This window comes from Sminthopsis crassicaudata, chromosome 2, assembly GCF_048593235.1.
Source record: "Sminthopsis crassicaudata isolate SCR6 chromosome 2, ASM4859323v1, whole genome shotgun sequence".
Taxonomy (NCBI): domain Eukaryota; kingdom Metazoa; phylum Chordata; class Mammalia; order Dasyuromorphia; family Dasyuridae; genus Sminthopsis; species Sminthopsis crassicaudata.
This window is the reverse complement of record NC_133618.1, coordinates 434224575-434239204: the sequence shown is the minus strand read 5'-3', so window position 1 is coordinate 434239204 and position 14630 is coordinate 434224575. Positions and strand designations below refer to the sequence as shown.

Below are 14630 nucleotides of genomic sequence, written 5' to 3'. Positions count from 1 at the left end.
CCTGCACCAAAAGATCTTTTATTGATAATCTTTTCTTTAATTCATTTTTTTGGGGGGAGGTATTATTGCTAGCTACTCAAACAGACCTATATAGTTTTCCTTTCAATGCCCTTCCCTCCAAAAAAGCCTTTTCTTTGAGTAAATTAATATTTTCTTTTAAAAAATTATTATTTTTAATTTTTTAAAAATTTAAAATTAATTTTAAAATTAACTTTTTTTGACAGTACATATTCATAGGTAATTTTTTTTTTTACAACATTATCCCTTGTACTCCCTTCTGCTCCGAATTTTTCCCCTCTTTCCCTCCACCCCCTTCCCTAGATGGCAGGCATTCCCATACATATTAAATATCTTATAGTATATCCTAGGTACAGTATATATGTGCAGAACCAAATTTTGTTGTTGTTGTTGTTGCAAATGAAGAATTGTATTCGGAAGGTAAAAATAATCTGGGGAGAAAAACAAAATGCTAACAGTTTACACTCATTTCCCAGTGTTCCTTTTCTGGGTGTAGCTGATTCTGTCCATCATTGATCAATTGGAATTGGATTAGCTCTTCTCTATGTTGAAGATATCCACTTCCATCAGAATACATCTTCATACAGTATCATTGTTGAAGTGTATAATGATCTCCTAGTTCTGCTCATTTCACTCAGCATCAGTTCATGTAAGTCTCTACAACCCTCTCTGTATTCATCCTGCTGGTCATTTCTTTTTTTTTTTTTTTTTTTTTTTAATTTTTTTTATTATATATATATATATATATATATTTTTATAATATTATCCCTTGTATTCATTTTTCCAAATTACCCCCCCTCCCTCTATTCCCTCCCCTCGATGACAGGCAATCCCATACATTTTACATGTGTTACAATATAGTCTAGGTACAATACATGTGTGTGAATATCATTTTCTTGTTGCACAATAAACATTAGAATCCGAAGGTACATGCAACCTGGGCAGACAGATATTAGTGCTAACAATTTACATTCACTTCCCAGTGTTTCTTCTCTGGGTGTAGCTACCTCTGTCCATCACTGATCAACTGGAAGTGAGTTGGATCTTCTTTATGCTGAAGATTTCCACTTCCATCAGAATACATCCTCATACAGTATTGTTGTTGAAGTGTACAGTGATCTTCTGGTTCTGCTCATTTCACTCAGCATCAGTTGATTTAAGTCTCTCCAGGCCTCTCTGTATTCCTCCTGCTGGTCATTTCTTACAGAGCAATAATATTCCATAACCTTCATATACCATAATTTACCCAACCATTCTCCAACTGATGGACATCCATTCATCTGCCAGTTTCTAGCTACAACAAAAAGAGCTGCCACAAACATTTTGGCACATATATGTCTCTTTCCGCTCTTTAGTATTTCTTTGGGATATAATCCCAGTAGTAGCGCTGCTGGGTCAAAGGGTATGCACAGTTTGATAACTTTTTGAGCATAATTCCAGATTGCTCTCCAGAATGGCTGGATTCTTTCGCAACTCCACCCTGCTGGTCATTTCTTACAGAACAATAATATTCCATAACCTTCATATACCACAATTTACCCAACTATTCTCCAATTGATGGGCATCTGTTCATTTTCCAGTTTCTAGCCACTACAAAAAGGGCTGCCACAAACATTTTGGCAGATACAGGTCCCTTTCCCTTCTTTAGTATTTCCTTGGGATATACGCCCAGTATCTGTGTCCCAATTTTTACATATCTCCTCCAACATTCATCATTATTTGTTCCTGTCATCTTAGCCAATCTGACAGATGTATAGTGGTATCTCAGAGTTGTCTTAATTTGCATTTCTCTGATCAATAGTGATTTGGAACACTCTTTCATATGAGTGGAAATAGTTTCAATTTCATCATCTGAAAATTGTTCATATCCTTTGACCATTTATCAATTGGAGAATGGCTTGATTTCTTATAAATTAAAGTCAGTTCTCTGTATATTTTGGAGATGAGGCGTTTATCAGAACCTTTAACTGTAAAAATGTTTTCCCAATTTGTTACTTCCCTTCTAATCTTGTTTGCATTAGTTTTGTTTGTGCAAAAGCTTTTTAATTTGATGTAATCACAATTTTCTATTTTGTGATCAATAATGATCTCTAGTTCTCCTTTGGACACAAATTCCTTCCTTCTCCACCAGTCTGAGAGGTAAACTATCCTATGTTCCTCTAATTTATATGTAATATCATTCTTTATGCCTAAATCTTGGACCCATTTTGATCTTATCTTAGTATGTGGTGTTAAATGTGGGTCCATGCCTAGTTTCTGCCATACTAATTTCCAGTTTTCCCACAGTTTTTGTCAAATAATGAATTCTTATCCCAAAAGTTGGGATCTTTGGGTTTGTCAAACACTAGATTGCTATTTTTATTCACTATCTTGCCCTGTGAACCTAACCTATGCCACTGATCAACTAGTCTATTTCTTATCCAATACCAAATGGTTTTGGAGACTGCTGCTTTATAATATAGTTCTAGATCAGGTACAGCTAGACCACCTTCGTTTGATTTTTTTTTTTTTTCATTACTTCCTTTGAAATTCTCGACCTTTTTTTCTTTCATATGAATTTTGTTGTTATTTTTTTCTAGGTCATTAAAATAGTTTCTTGGGAGTCTGATTGGTATAGCACTAAATAAATAGATTAGTTTAGGGGGAGTATTGTCATCTTAATTATATTTGCTCAGCCTATCCAAGCGCACTTAATATTTTTCCAATTATTTAAATCTGACTTTATTTGTGTGGAAGTGTTTTGTAGTTTTGCTCATATAATTCCTGACTTTTCTTTGGTAGATATATTCCCAAATATTTTATACTATTGACCGTTATTTTGAATGGAATTTCTCTTTGTATCTCTTGCTGTTGGATTGTGTTGGTAATGTATAAAAATGCTGAGGATTTATGTGGAATTATTTTGTGTCCTGCAACTTTGCTAAAGTTCTGAATTATTTCTAATAGCTTTTTAGTAGAGTCTTTGGGGTTCTCTAAGTATACCATCATGTCATCTGCAAAGAGTAATAGTTTGATTTCCTCATTACCTACTCTAATTCCTTGAATCTCTTTCTTAGCTTTTATTGCTGAGGCTAGTGTTTCTAGTACAATAAAATTAATATTTTCAATTAAAACTTATGTACATTGGGCATATTTGAGAATGTTTCTTTTTGTACTTTTGGCATACTGCATGTCTGCCAGAAAAGAGATATAGACATCTGTAATTGTGATTAATCATTGAATCAATCATATTTTTCCTTAATAATTGTTTGTTCCTTGTCAGAGTTGTAGTTGTATAAATTGTTCTAGTTCTACTCATTGGTATCCAAAATATACAAACAATCATTAACAAATTAAAGACCAAAAAATATTCCTCAATGGGTAAATGGCCAAAGTATATTAACAAACTGTTTTCCAAAGAAGAATTACTTAAAAAATCCTTCAACTCATTAATAAGAGAAATGTAAATCATTAAATATAACAAAAGTAGTAATAATTGATAATTGTACATTGATGTTGGAATTGTGAATTAAGTGTCCATACCTTTTGACCTAGAGAGTTCATTTTGGACCTTATATTCAAGGAAGCCATTAATAAGAATTTAAAATCCCCAGATATACCAAAATATTTATAGTAGCACTTTTTGTGATAGCAAGGAATTGGAAACAAAGTAGATTTCTATTTATTGATAATGGCTAAATGAATCGTAGTATATGAATATTATAGGGTAAGACTGTGTTATAGGAACTAGTTTGTAGTGAATACATGGGGATATGAAAAAAAAATTTATGAATTGATGCAGAGTAAAGTAGACCCAAGAAAACAGTATACATGATGCCTGCAATATAAATAGAAAGGATGTCTACAAATTATGAATCAGCATTGTAAAATTATAAAGTGAAAGTTTAATTATAAAGTGAAAGGCACTCCTGTCCCATGTCTTTGTACATGTAGGAGGTTTATAAGTATTACACATTGCATATGCTTTCAGATTTTTTCCAGTTTATTGATCAGATTGATTCTCCCTTCCCCCCTTTTTTAATACTATTTTTTATATAGAATGTTATTTGCTGTAGAAGGAAACTATGACAATATAAAAAAATCTACTAGTAAAAACTTATTTTAAAATATCCCATCTTAGTCATATATATTAATTATTTAAGCCATTTCCGTAGTTGATGATTTTCCCCCCATTTTTTTTTCTCGCTATTATAGAGTGCTGCTGTAAATGTTTTTGTGGTTTTCCTTATCTTTTTTTTCCTCTTTGGGTACATGCCTAGTAGTAAATGGTATTAAATGGTCAAACAGTGGCATATTTTGGGATATATTATCAGATTGGTTGCCAGAATGCTTGGACTAATTTTCAGCTAAGTTAGTAGTGCAATGTTATGCCTGTATATTTCCCTCAACATATACTATTTCCTTTTTAAAAATCAATTTTTGCCAATACAATCAGTATTGGGTAGAACCTCAGAATACTTTAAATTTTTATGTACATATAGTCATTGATGGTTTACTGCTAATTCCTATCTTTTGATCATTTATATATACAAGAATGATTCTTTTTCATATATATTTTTTAACAATTCTCAAAATATATTGTATCTCATATCCTGATTATAGAAATTTGCTACAGGTGTCTTCTCAGTTACTTTTAACTGCATTGATCTTATTTGTGCAAAATTTTCAATTTTATGTAATGAAAATTGCCCATTTTGTATCCTTTGTTCCTATCCATTCCTTGTTTGGTCAAGAATTTTTAACCTATTTAGAGTTGTGAAAAGTATTTTCTTTCTTTTCAATTAGCTTACATTATGGTATTTTAGAGATCTAGGTCATATATATCCATTTTCAATTTATTGTGGTATATCTTGTGAGAATACTGATTTATGCAAGATTGGCTTACATTTTTCAGAGTAGTTTTTGTCAAATAATGATTTTTGGACAATCTAGTTTCTTATTTGTTTTTATCCTATTTCAAAGTCATACCTTACTATTGGAACTGCATGATTAAGATTTTCTGGATGTTGTAGTCGAGATCATAATAAGTCCCTGAACCATAGAACTGGAATTTGTCATAGCTAGTTAGCATCATTGCCTTCAAAGATAGATCCTCCAGTCACCCCAGTTTTCTAAAGGCCTTTCATAAGGGAGCAGTAGTAAAATCTGAGTTATTGTTAGCAGAGAATGTGCCTTGTACTTGTATTCATCTTCAGTGGTATAGAGACAAATTTTCAGTCAGTATATGGTGGTAACTAAAATGGAAGAAAGCTCCTACTTAAATAGTTGTCCTTTGTTCAGTTTCTTTTCAGTCTACTAATTTCTGCCCCTTCAGGGATACTGGTTTGCCTACTTGAAGAAGTGCTTAAGGAAGCAATGTCTCTGTAGCACTAAAAATGCAGCACTAGCTGATCTTTAACAGGAGTGACATAGCCATTTTCTGTATAGTAGTGCATTAGTTTGGGAATCTCCACAAAGTTGGATTTCATCAGTGTTATACTTGCAGTTTTCTTTTAAGATAACCTGTAGCCCAGAATTTTCTCTTAAGAATTTTCCACTTAAGTGTGTCATTGAAATGATTCATGGCCAATCTGTAATGGACTTGTTTGCCCTTGTAGTATTTCTTGTTGATTTTCCTCTTTGAGAAATACGATTACTCATAATATATAATCTTTTTCTGTAGTGGATATATAACTTTCCTCATTTTGTATCACTATTCATTAGATATTGGTGTAAAATTTTCTTTTTCTGTTTTCTCTCTCTAGTTTAGATATCAAGTTCTTTCCCATATCAGAAGAGTAAATTTAATAGGATTCCCTCTTCTTCCCCTAAGTCTTGCAAATAATTTATATAATATTGCAAATAATTGTGCTTTGAATATTTAATGGAATTTACTTTTCAGTCTATCTGGTTCTTGGTTTTTTTTTTTTTTTTTCTTTCAGGAATTTCTTTATTTAATTTATTTTATTTTTTTCTGGGATTTTGTGGTATTTTAGATTCCTATTAATTCTGTTAATTAGTTCTGTTAATCTAGGTCATTTATATTTTTATAAATTTTTATCCATTTAATTCACATTGGAGGTATGTAATTGGGCAAAAGTATTGCTGATAATTTCCATTATTTCTCTTCATTTGTTATAAATTCTGCTTTTTACTTTTGATATTGACTGTTATGTTTTTTTCTTTTTAAAAATGATCTCTATGTGTTGTTTTTTTTTTTAAACTGGCTCCTATTTTAAATGATTAATTCAATGATATTGTGATTTTAAATTTTCTCTTCTTTAATTTTCAGAATTTTTTATTGTTTAATTGGTTAAAAACTTTTCCTGTCTTTTCTTTACCCTTCCCCCCAACTTGTTTTTTCACTTGTGGACTGAATTGGGAGCAATCTCCTAACCTCCTTATTCTCAACTTGTCATGCAAGTTACTCTAGTTGCTGTTACTACTATTGATGTCACTTTTCATGCTAGTCACCCAAATACAAAGTAACCACAAGTAACTTCATCCTTTTTCTGGTGCTCTGCTGATTGACCATGATGGTCAACCACAAGTCAGGGGGCACTTTGCTCAGCTGAAATAACTCAGAATGTCTTCAAACTCATAACTTTATTGAATATTGTTCTCCTGCTATTATTGTATAAAGAAGATTATTATGTTTCAACTTGCATTTAAAACCAATATAATCCGTTATCATATCTAACCTGAGTTTTCCCCCCCTCAATTCATTTTCTAGTAGGAACATTATTAATATATGGTAGTTAGGTTTTAGATTATTTATCTAGCATTAGTCTTTAGTTCTTATCACTACAGGATTAGCCTCTAGATGAATCTTTTTGACCATAGGAATGTAGCTATCATCCACTAAGGAATGATTATTGGAGAAAGTTCCCAGAACTAGTGAAATCATAATTTGAATTATTGAATCAAGAATGTTTTAGGTGTATTCTGAATTAAATAGCCTTTTTGTGATCTTGCATAGAAATTTATATTATCTCTCTGGGAAAGTATTTTTCTGCCTTCTGATCATCCACCTAGTAAATTAATTTAAAGTAATTTTATATTCTTAGTATTTATCAAGAAACACAAATCTTCAGATAAACTAAGAACAAAGGAACAAGTGATTTGAAAATTGAGTGAAATTGTAAACTTCCTTTAGCAAAATAACTTTTGGAACAAGCCCTGTTCATAAATTGGGGACAGCATGCAGTGTTCTTTTCCTGTTTTCTATGTAAGTAATAGTAAAACTTGGTTAAATGGGAGTTTAGACTCACTTAATAATTCTAAAGATTGAAGCTGTAGAAAGTGAAATCATGTCCTTCTTTCTGTGAGGGAGATGTAAATACTTTATTTCAGTTACATACTGCATACTTTAGAGAATACTTGGGATAGTAAAAATTTATAAAATATTGGAAGACTCAATAAAAATGTGTTTTGAGAATTTTATTCATATATCTCTAACTCATTTAAACTTTTGTGCTTTAATTTTTTTCCTCTCATGAAATTTTTACTTCTGTGTCCCCCTAATTCCTCTTATTCCCCCACCCCATGGCATTCCATAAATATCAATCAACCTTTAGCTTTTTTAAAAGCTTTATTTTTTAAAAAAAATCTTTATTTTAAAAGATTATTCAAGAAGACTTAACTCTAAGATGATTTGTCTGTGTGAAAGGCTGTTATATTTATGTATTACATTATGACTTATTATTTCCATTTCAGCATTTCCATGAGGAAATATAAGTATTATTCCTTCATTTTGCAAATAAATTGTCTCAAAAGAGAAGTGATCTGCCTAAGATTATACAATAAATGTTGGAGCCAGGTCTTAATTTTCAAGTCTTGTTCTGCTTTCCATTTTGTTATATTTGCCTATAATTAGTATTGTAATATTAAATTTTCTTGGTTGGATTCTGTATGTATTAGAAATTCCAACCAAACATAATTATCACTAAGCTTTAAAAAAGGTTCCTTCCCTTTCCCTCTCCCAAGAAAAACAGAACAAAACAAAAACCATCTTGGTATGTATGGAGATATTTAGGCCTGCATACCAGATAAATTGGTTTTACATACTTCTCTAGACTCTTAGTATGTGCCTTAGAGTGTGGTTTTGGTCTTCTTGTTATGAAAATTGCCTCATTCTGTCTCCTCCTGTCACTGTCACTTTTCTTCATAGTTATGGAAAATAGTGGAGTCAACTTAATTTGGCCTTGTTCTGCATGTTACTGAGTTTCTTAACTGTTTCTCCAGGCTTTGCATTATATATGCTTTGAAGTGACTAGAATATGAGTGAGTGGGCAACTAGTCAAGTAAGTGAGTTTATGTATAATTTTTACATAATAATTTGACTGCAAATTTGTTGAAAATTATTTGCTACCAAGAGTTCACTGGGATTAAGATATATTCTGTTAGCTTTTTCATGCTTGGGGCAATAAACATAACAAAAAGTTGTGAAAGAAAAGCTGAGAGAAAAGAAATAATATTCTAGAAAGGCATACATACCCTTGAATGGGAATTACATGATAAATAACTATCTTTAAGGGCTGATGAATCCTGAAGTTGGAGTAACAGTGAAGGAATGGGCACCTTTCTTTTGTCTCCATAACCATAATTTTTTTTTCCTTTGTCATTTTAAAAAATCCAGTCATCTTTGCAAAATTTGCAAATTTAAGCTCTCTAGATTTGAGGGAAGTATAAAACTGATATTATAAAGAACAACCTGCGCAGCCAGGGGCTATTTCACTTGCTAATTGACAATCTGTCTAAGAGCAAGGAGATCCTGACTCAAGAATAAAAACTTAGTGAAAATTTAAAAAAATAAACAAACTAGAAAAAAACCTAACAGAAAGTGTGTTCTAATAAACAAGTTCTTTAATCCTTCAAAAGAGCTGCAATTTCATGTCTGTTTATTGTAGATTGAAACTTTTAAGTTTAGGAGTTCTTCACCTTTTTTGTGTAATGAAGTCTTTAGGCCATCTGATGAAAAACTTGTTAGACCCTTTTTCAGGTCTAATTTTATTAAATTAGGTTAATTAAATGAAATTTGTTAAATAATCATTTTTCAGCATAATATTTTTAAAGTCACAATAGAAGAAAATGTCAAATTTCAATCATATTCTTTTAGTAAAAATTAAGATAATATGCATAGCATCCCATTCAAATTCATGGGTCTCATATTAAGAACTTTTACTAAAGCAAATCATTAAAGCTTGTACTCTATAGGTCCACTTTTGGTAAGAATCTTTTTGAAGTTACTTTGGCTTCTTCATGGATCACAGAGACATGGCCCATGGCCAGTGCTATACGTAAAACCTTTTTCAGCTTATGTTTTCACTGGTAGAGCCTTTGAGCCCCCAGAGTCATTGCCACAATATGATGACGCTTCAGAGGAGGATGATCAATTATTTTTTAAAAAACCAAATAAAACCTAGGCAAATTTTTTTTTCTTTTGTGGAAGTGCTTGGGGTTAAAATGATAGCTAGGAAGTATAACATGTCTGACATTGACTTTGGAACAGGTGCTCTAGATCCACTATGCCATCTAGCTGCCCCTAAATTCTCGTATTTGGGCAGATTCTGTCTGCAAAAGGTTTTGTGTGTGTACTTTTTGATAAATTTTTTTCCCTTATATTGATAGCTATTGTTAATAATATTTTTATATAGTTAAGATTTCCAATATGGTATAGTAGATAAAGAGCTGGTATCAAACCTATAAGATTTGAACTTCTGACATATACTGACTTTGTAATCCAAGGCAAGTTAGTTATCTTCTCAGTGCTTTAGGGAACTCTTTAAGTTATGGAGACTGCTGGATAGGCAGTTTTCTTCATTTGGAGGTTGTCTCTGTTTCTCTGAATAAAAGTTATTGCATATATTCTTTCTGTTGTACTTTGGGTTACATATAGTTGTGATTCTTCTGAGATGATAGTGTTCCATGATTTATATTTATTTATATTTCATCTTTGGGAGAATTAATGTTAGGGAGGGTGGACTTCGGCAACAGCAGCTTGTGATCATGGAAAAATGTATTGCTTGGGAAATGGTTTAAGAGACTTCATAAGGGATATGTATGATAGGAAAATAAGGCAGGCTAGTCATATAGCAAGAGTCATCGAAAGTCTAATGGAGACCTTTGCCATCTCACACCTGGATTATTTCAGTAACTTGTTGGTGGGATCTGCCTAACTCAAGTCTCTCTCCTACTCTAGTCCATTCCCCCTTCAGTCTCTAAAGTGATTTTCCTAAATATAGGCCTGATCATGTGTGCTTGCCTCCCCCCAACTCCAGTGGTTCCCTATTGTATCAAATACAAAATAGTCTGCTTGGCACTTAGTCTTTCATAATCTATTTTCCTCCTGCCTTTCACTCTTCTTTCACTGCATTCCTGGCCATTTCTCTTACAATATACTCCATTTCTAGATTCTGGGCATTTTCTCTAGCTACCTTTCTGTACCACTCCAATTACTGATCTCCCTGACTTCAAGTTTCAGCTCATCCCAGCTTAAATCTAGTACACTCCTATTAATTATTTCCTATTTATCCTGTACATAGCTTGCTTTGTATATATTTGCATGTTGTCCTCTCTATTAGATTGTGAGCTCCTTGGGGACAGGGACTATCTTTTGCCTCTTATTATATCTCCTAACCTTAGCACTGTGCCTGACATAAAAGGTGCTTAAGTGAAGAGTGAGAGAGAACAGATTGACCACCTAAATGTTACACTAGTATCTTTGAAATAATGATAATAGATGTATATCACTGAAATGCTTTCAGTCTTGGGTAAATCTGAGAATTTCTAAAATTCAGTGAATATGAAACGTAGGATGAAAAGAGGGAATGGATGGGTCGCTGGCTATACTAAAGGAAGGAGTGCTCACCCTGATAGAATGAGGAGATCATGGCTCCTTGAAACATCACTGATAGTACAATGCTGTTAGAATGAAAGGCTTTTTGTTATTCTTCAGGTTTTAAATCACCATTTTCCAAAAATAATTTTTTCTTTTCAGGTCAGGGACCTGTTACTCTTTATTACAGAATTTCAGTCCCAGAGAAAGCAAGGGAAAGCGTGTTTTGTTTTTAAACTGATTCTATTTTTTGCTTGCAACAGGAACCTGGGGAAGAGAATGGATTACGGAGGACAAGGACAATGCAGCAGTCGGATAGAGCAAAGTGTGCAACCAAAAGAAAAATTACACGTATGTTGTCATTTGGAAAGCAGGAGGCTTTTTTAGTTTGGATGCTACAATATTTGCTGATTTCTCCCTTAGGAAGAGATAATTAATTGTACTATTGTACTATGATAACCATTTCTATTTCTGTACCATATACTTTGTTTACATTAATTTTATGAGGTAGGAATTGTAAGCTATTACCCTCATTTTAACAGAGGAAGAGACAGAGGTTCAGAGAAACTAGCATCTACATAATCATTGTAAGAATTGGAGTTTGAAATTAAACTTGAATCTTACTGATTTTGAAGTGTGCTACACTATGGTAATAACTAGACATATAATAGGTTCAGAAATAGTTTACATTGGTTATCAGTAGAATTTCTTTTAGGTTATTTTATCTGCCTTCTAGTTCATGGAGCCTTAAAGAATCAGAAGACCCATACTATGGTTTCATAAAGTGTAATGCCTAAAATTTAACAAAATACTCCAGATATAGACAGACTATAGCAGAAGACATTGGGATTATGCTCTCCCTTGGTCTGGACTAGGAATTTTTTTTTTTGTTTTTTTGTTTTTACTGAGGCAATTAGGGTTAAGTGACTTGCCCAGGATCACATAGTTAGGAAGTATTAAGTGTCTGAGGTCTTCCTGACTTCAGGGATGGTGCTCTATCCACTGCACCACCTAGCTGCCTCTGAACCAGGAATTCTTAACAGGAATCTATAAACATGTTTCAAAAAATATTGTCTCTATCAATGTAATTGGTTTCCTTTGTAATAGCATGTATTTTATTTTGTGCATTTCCAAACAATATTTTTAGAAAGGGTGCATAAGCTACACAGATCACAAAGGAATCTGAAACAAAAAGCATAAAGATTTTTATTAACATAGTCTGATTGCTTCAGCTTTTGTGACTTCTATTTGATATAACTAACATTGATTTGAATTTGTATTTCACTAAAACTCTTATGTAAACTATTATCTAACTTCTCTCTTCCTGTACTTGTATAGTTTATTTTTTCATCCAAATATATAATTTAATTTATCACTATTCAATGTCAGCTTGATATTTTATTTTATTATTTTTCCCCCTTGAGGCTGGGGTTAAGTGACTTGCCCAAGGTCACACAACTAGGAAGTGTTAAGTGTCTGAGATTAGATTTGAACTCAGGTCCTCCTGAATTCAAGGCTGGTGCTCTATCCACTGCACCACCTAGCTAGCTGCCCCCTCAGCTTGATATTTTAAACCAATGTTTATAATCTACTGATATTTTTTCACTGAATAATGAGGATTTTTTTAGTTTTGTGACTATTGATCGACAAATTTTACTTGTTTGTTTTGCCGCAAGGACCTTGCTCATTTTACATAAGTGAACATTTTTTTAAAATTAGATTTTATTTTTTTCAATTAGTAAAAATCTTATTCCTTTTGTTTCTACCCAGATGAAAAGCTAAGTGTTATAATGGGTGGAGTACTAGGCCTAGATTCAGGAAAACCTGAATTTAAAATTGACTTCCAACACTTAGAAGTTTTTCCCTGGACAAATCTTTGTCTCAGCTTCATCAACTGTAAAATGGGGATAATTAATAATTAGTAGCACCTACCTCACAGGATTGGTTTGAGGATCAAATGAAATAAAATTTCTAAAATGCATAGCACAGAGCTTGGCACACCAGAAGTGTTTAATTTGCTTATTGCCTCCTTCCCCTTTCCCTACCTGCATTAAAAAAAAGGAAAACAAAGCCTTTATAACAAATATGTCTCTGACTCCACCACTTCTCTGTTTAGAGGTGAGTGGTTTATAATAATGTAGTTGTGGTTGGTTGCTTTGATCAGTTCTTAAATCTTTCAAAGAATAATTTAACATTTCTGTCAGTCTTTTAAAGTTTACAAAGTGCTTCTCTCATTTCCACCAATCAGGGCAAATAGTTCAAATAGTATTAGCCCTATTTTACAAAAGAAGAAACTGAAGCACAAGGAAATTCATTTAAATGATTTACCTTTACTACAATTATTAAGTGATAGAAGTTAAATCCATATCAGATTGTTTGCTTTCTTGGCAAGAGAAAGGGGAGAAAATTTGGAACACAAGATTCTGCAAGGGTGAACGTTGAAAATTTATCTTTGTATATGGAAAAATAAAATATTATTAAAAAAAAACACAAACTAGAGGGAAAAATTACTATGTATCATAACTTGCACCCAGGTCTTTTCTTAACTAAGTTCAATACCCTTTTTGTTTAACACTTTCATTATCAGTGCTAATCTGTATTATGTTTAATACTGATTTTATAAAAAAGCCTGTTTAGGCCTTATTCATACTCTCCTATATATTGCAGATAATATCTTGACTCAAAAAAGCCTATTTTTTTCAATGTTCATTAAAAGACATTTTTGTGTATTTTCATTTGTCTCTGTAAGTTTGATGTTTTCTTGTTTGTAGTCAAAGCTATTTCCAAGTCTGTGTCGTCACTTGTTTGTTGGAGCCTGTAGGCGAGATATTTTATTTAGGCAGGATAAAATAGAACACAAAATCTAAACAGACTTTTCCCTTGCCTTGTTTGTCAATATTTAAAATAAAAATATTTATACAAGTAAAAATGATACAATTTGAAGTAATTGTTAGTGTTTTTCTGATAGCAAAGATTCAGAAATCCTGGGTAAAATGATCATTTTTTTTTTTCATTGTTAGATCATTATTATGCATCATCACTAAATCTTAGTAGGTTGTATAAGGCATTTATTTTATCACAGGAAATATTTTTGAAGGAGATGAAGGGGGAAAAAATTTGGGTGAAAGGGAATTTGGCTTGTTCAATTGGATACATCTGTGAAATGCTGTAGTGGGAATTAGTGTAATATTCTGTAGTGAGTGGTAAGAGCAGTGAGCTCAGAGTGAGGAGATGGCAGTATAGATGAATGACCTTGGAGCCTTATCCAGTAATCTGCCTTATAGGCATAGTGAACTTCAAATTTGAGCTGGCATCACCATTTGATGTATGGGCATTGTCCGTAGGACTTGCTGATATATGAAACATCTAGTTTTGTATTCCAGAGTCTTAGTCTGTCCACATAGCAGTGGGAAACCAACAGAGCATCTTGAGTCCTTGTGCCTCATAAATTATAATTGGGATAGCAGCCTCTCCCAAGTTATGTACATACACACATGGTTTGGAAAGATGAGACAGATAAGTAGAATTATAAGATACTGTGTAGAGGACTCAATACCAATCCTTCTGGTTTCTGAGGGTGAATTCTGTCTTGACATTTCCCCTTAGGGTGCATACTTCCAGGTGAGATTGCTATAAATACTTCTTACATTACCTTATAAGTTCCTAAACACTTGAGAATTAAGGATAAAATATGTCTTGATTACTTCCTTTGTTTTGATGGCCTAGAGAGCATAACCTTGCATCACTTTTGATTAAATTGTGTGAACTGATGGGAATGAGTTGCTGAATGTTATTT

The 14630-nt window shown here is 32.6% G+C and overlaps 1 protein-coding gene across 7 annotated transcripts in view; it reads left to right on the top strand.

Moving 5' to 3' along the window:
- UIMC1 (ubiquitin interaction motif containing 1) overlaps positions 1 to 14630 on the top strand; it is a 142672-nt gene that overhangs the window by 57538 nt on the left and 70504 nt on the right. For all 7 annotated transcript variants that reach the window (XM_074292211.1, XM_074292212.1, XM_074292214.1 and 4 more), the window contains exon 3: positions 11098 to 11185. In XM_074292211.1, coding sequence (XP_074148312.1) covers positions 11098 to 11185 — 88 coding nt within the window. The remainder of the gene's footprint in view (positions 1 to 11097; positions 11186 to 14630) is intronic.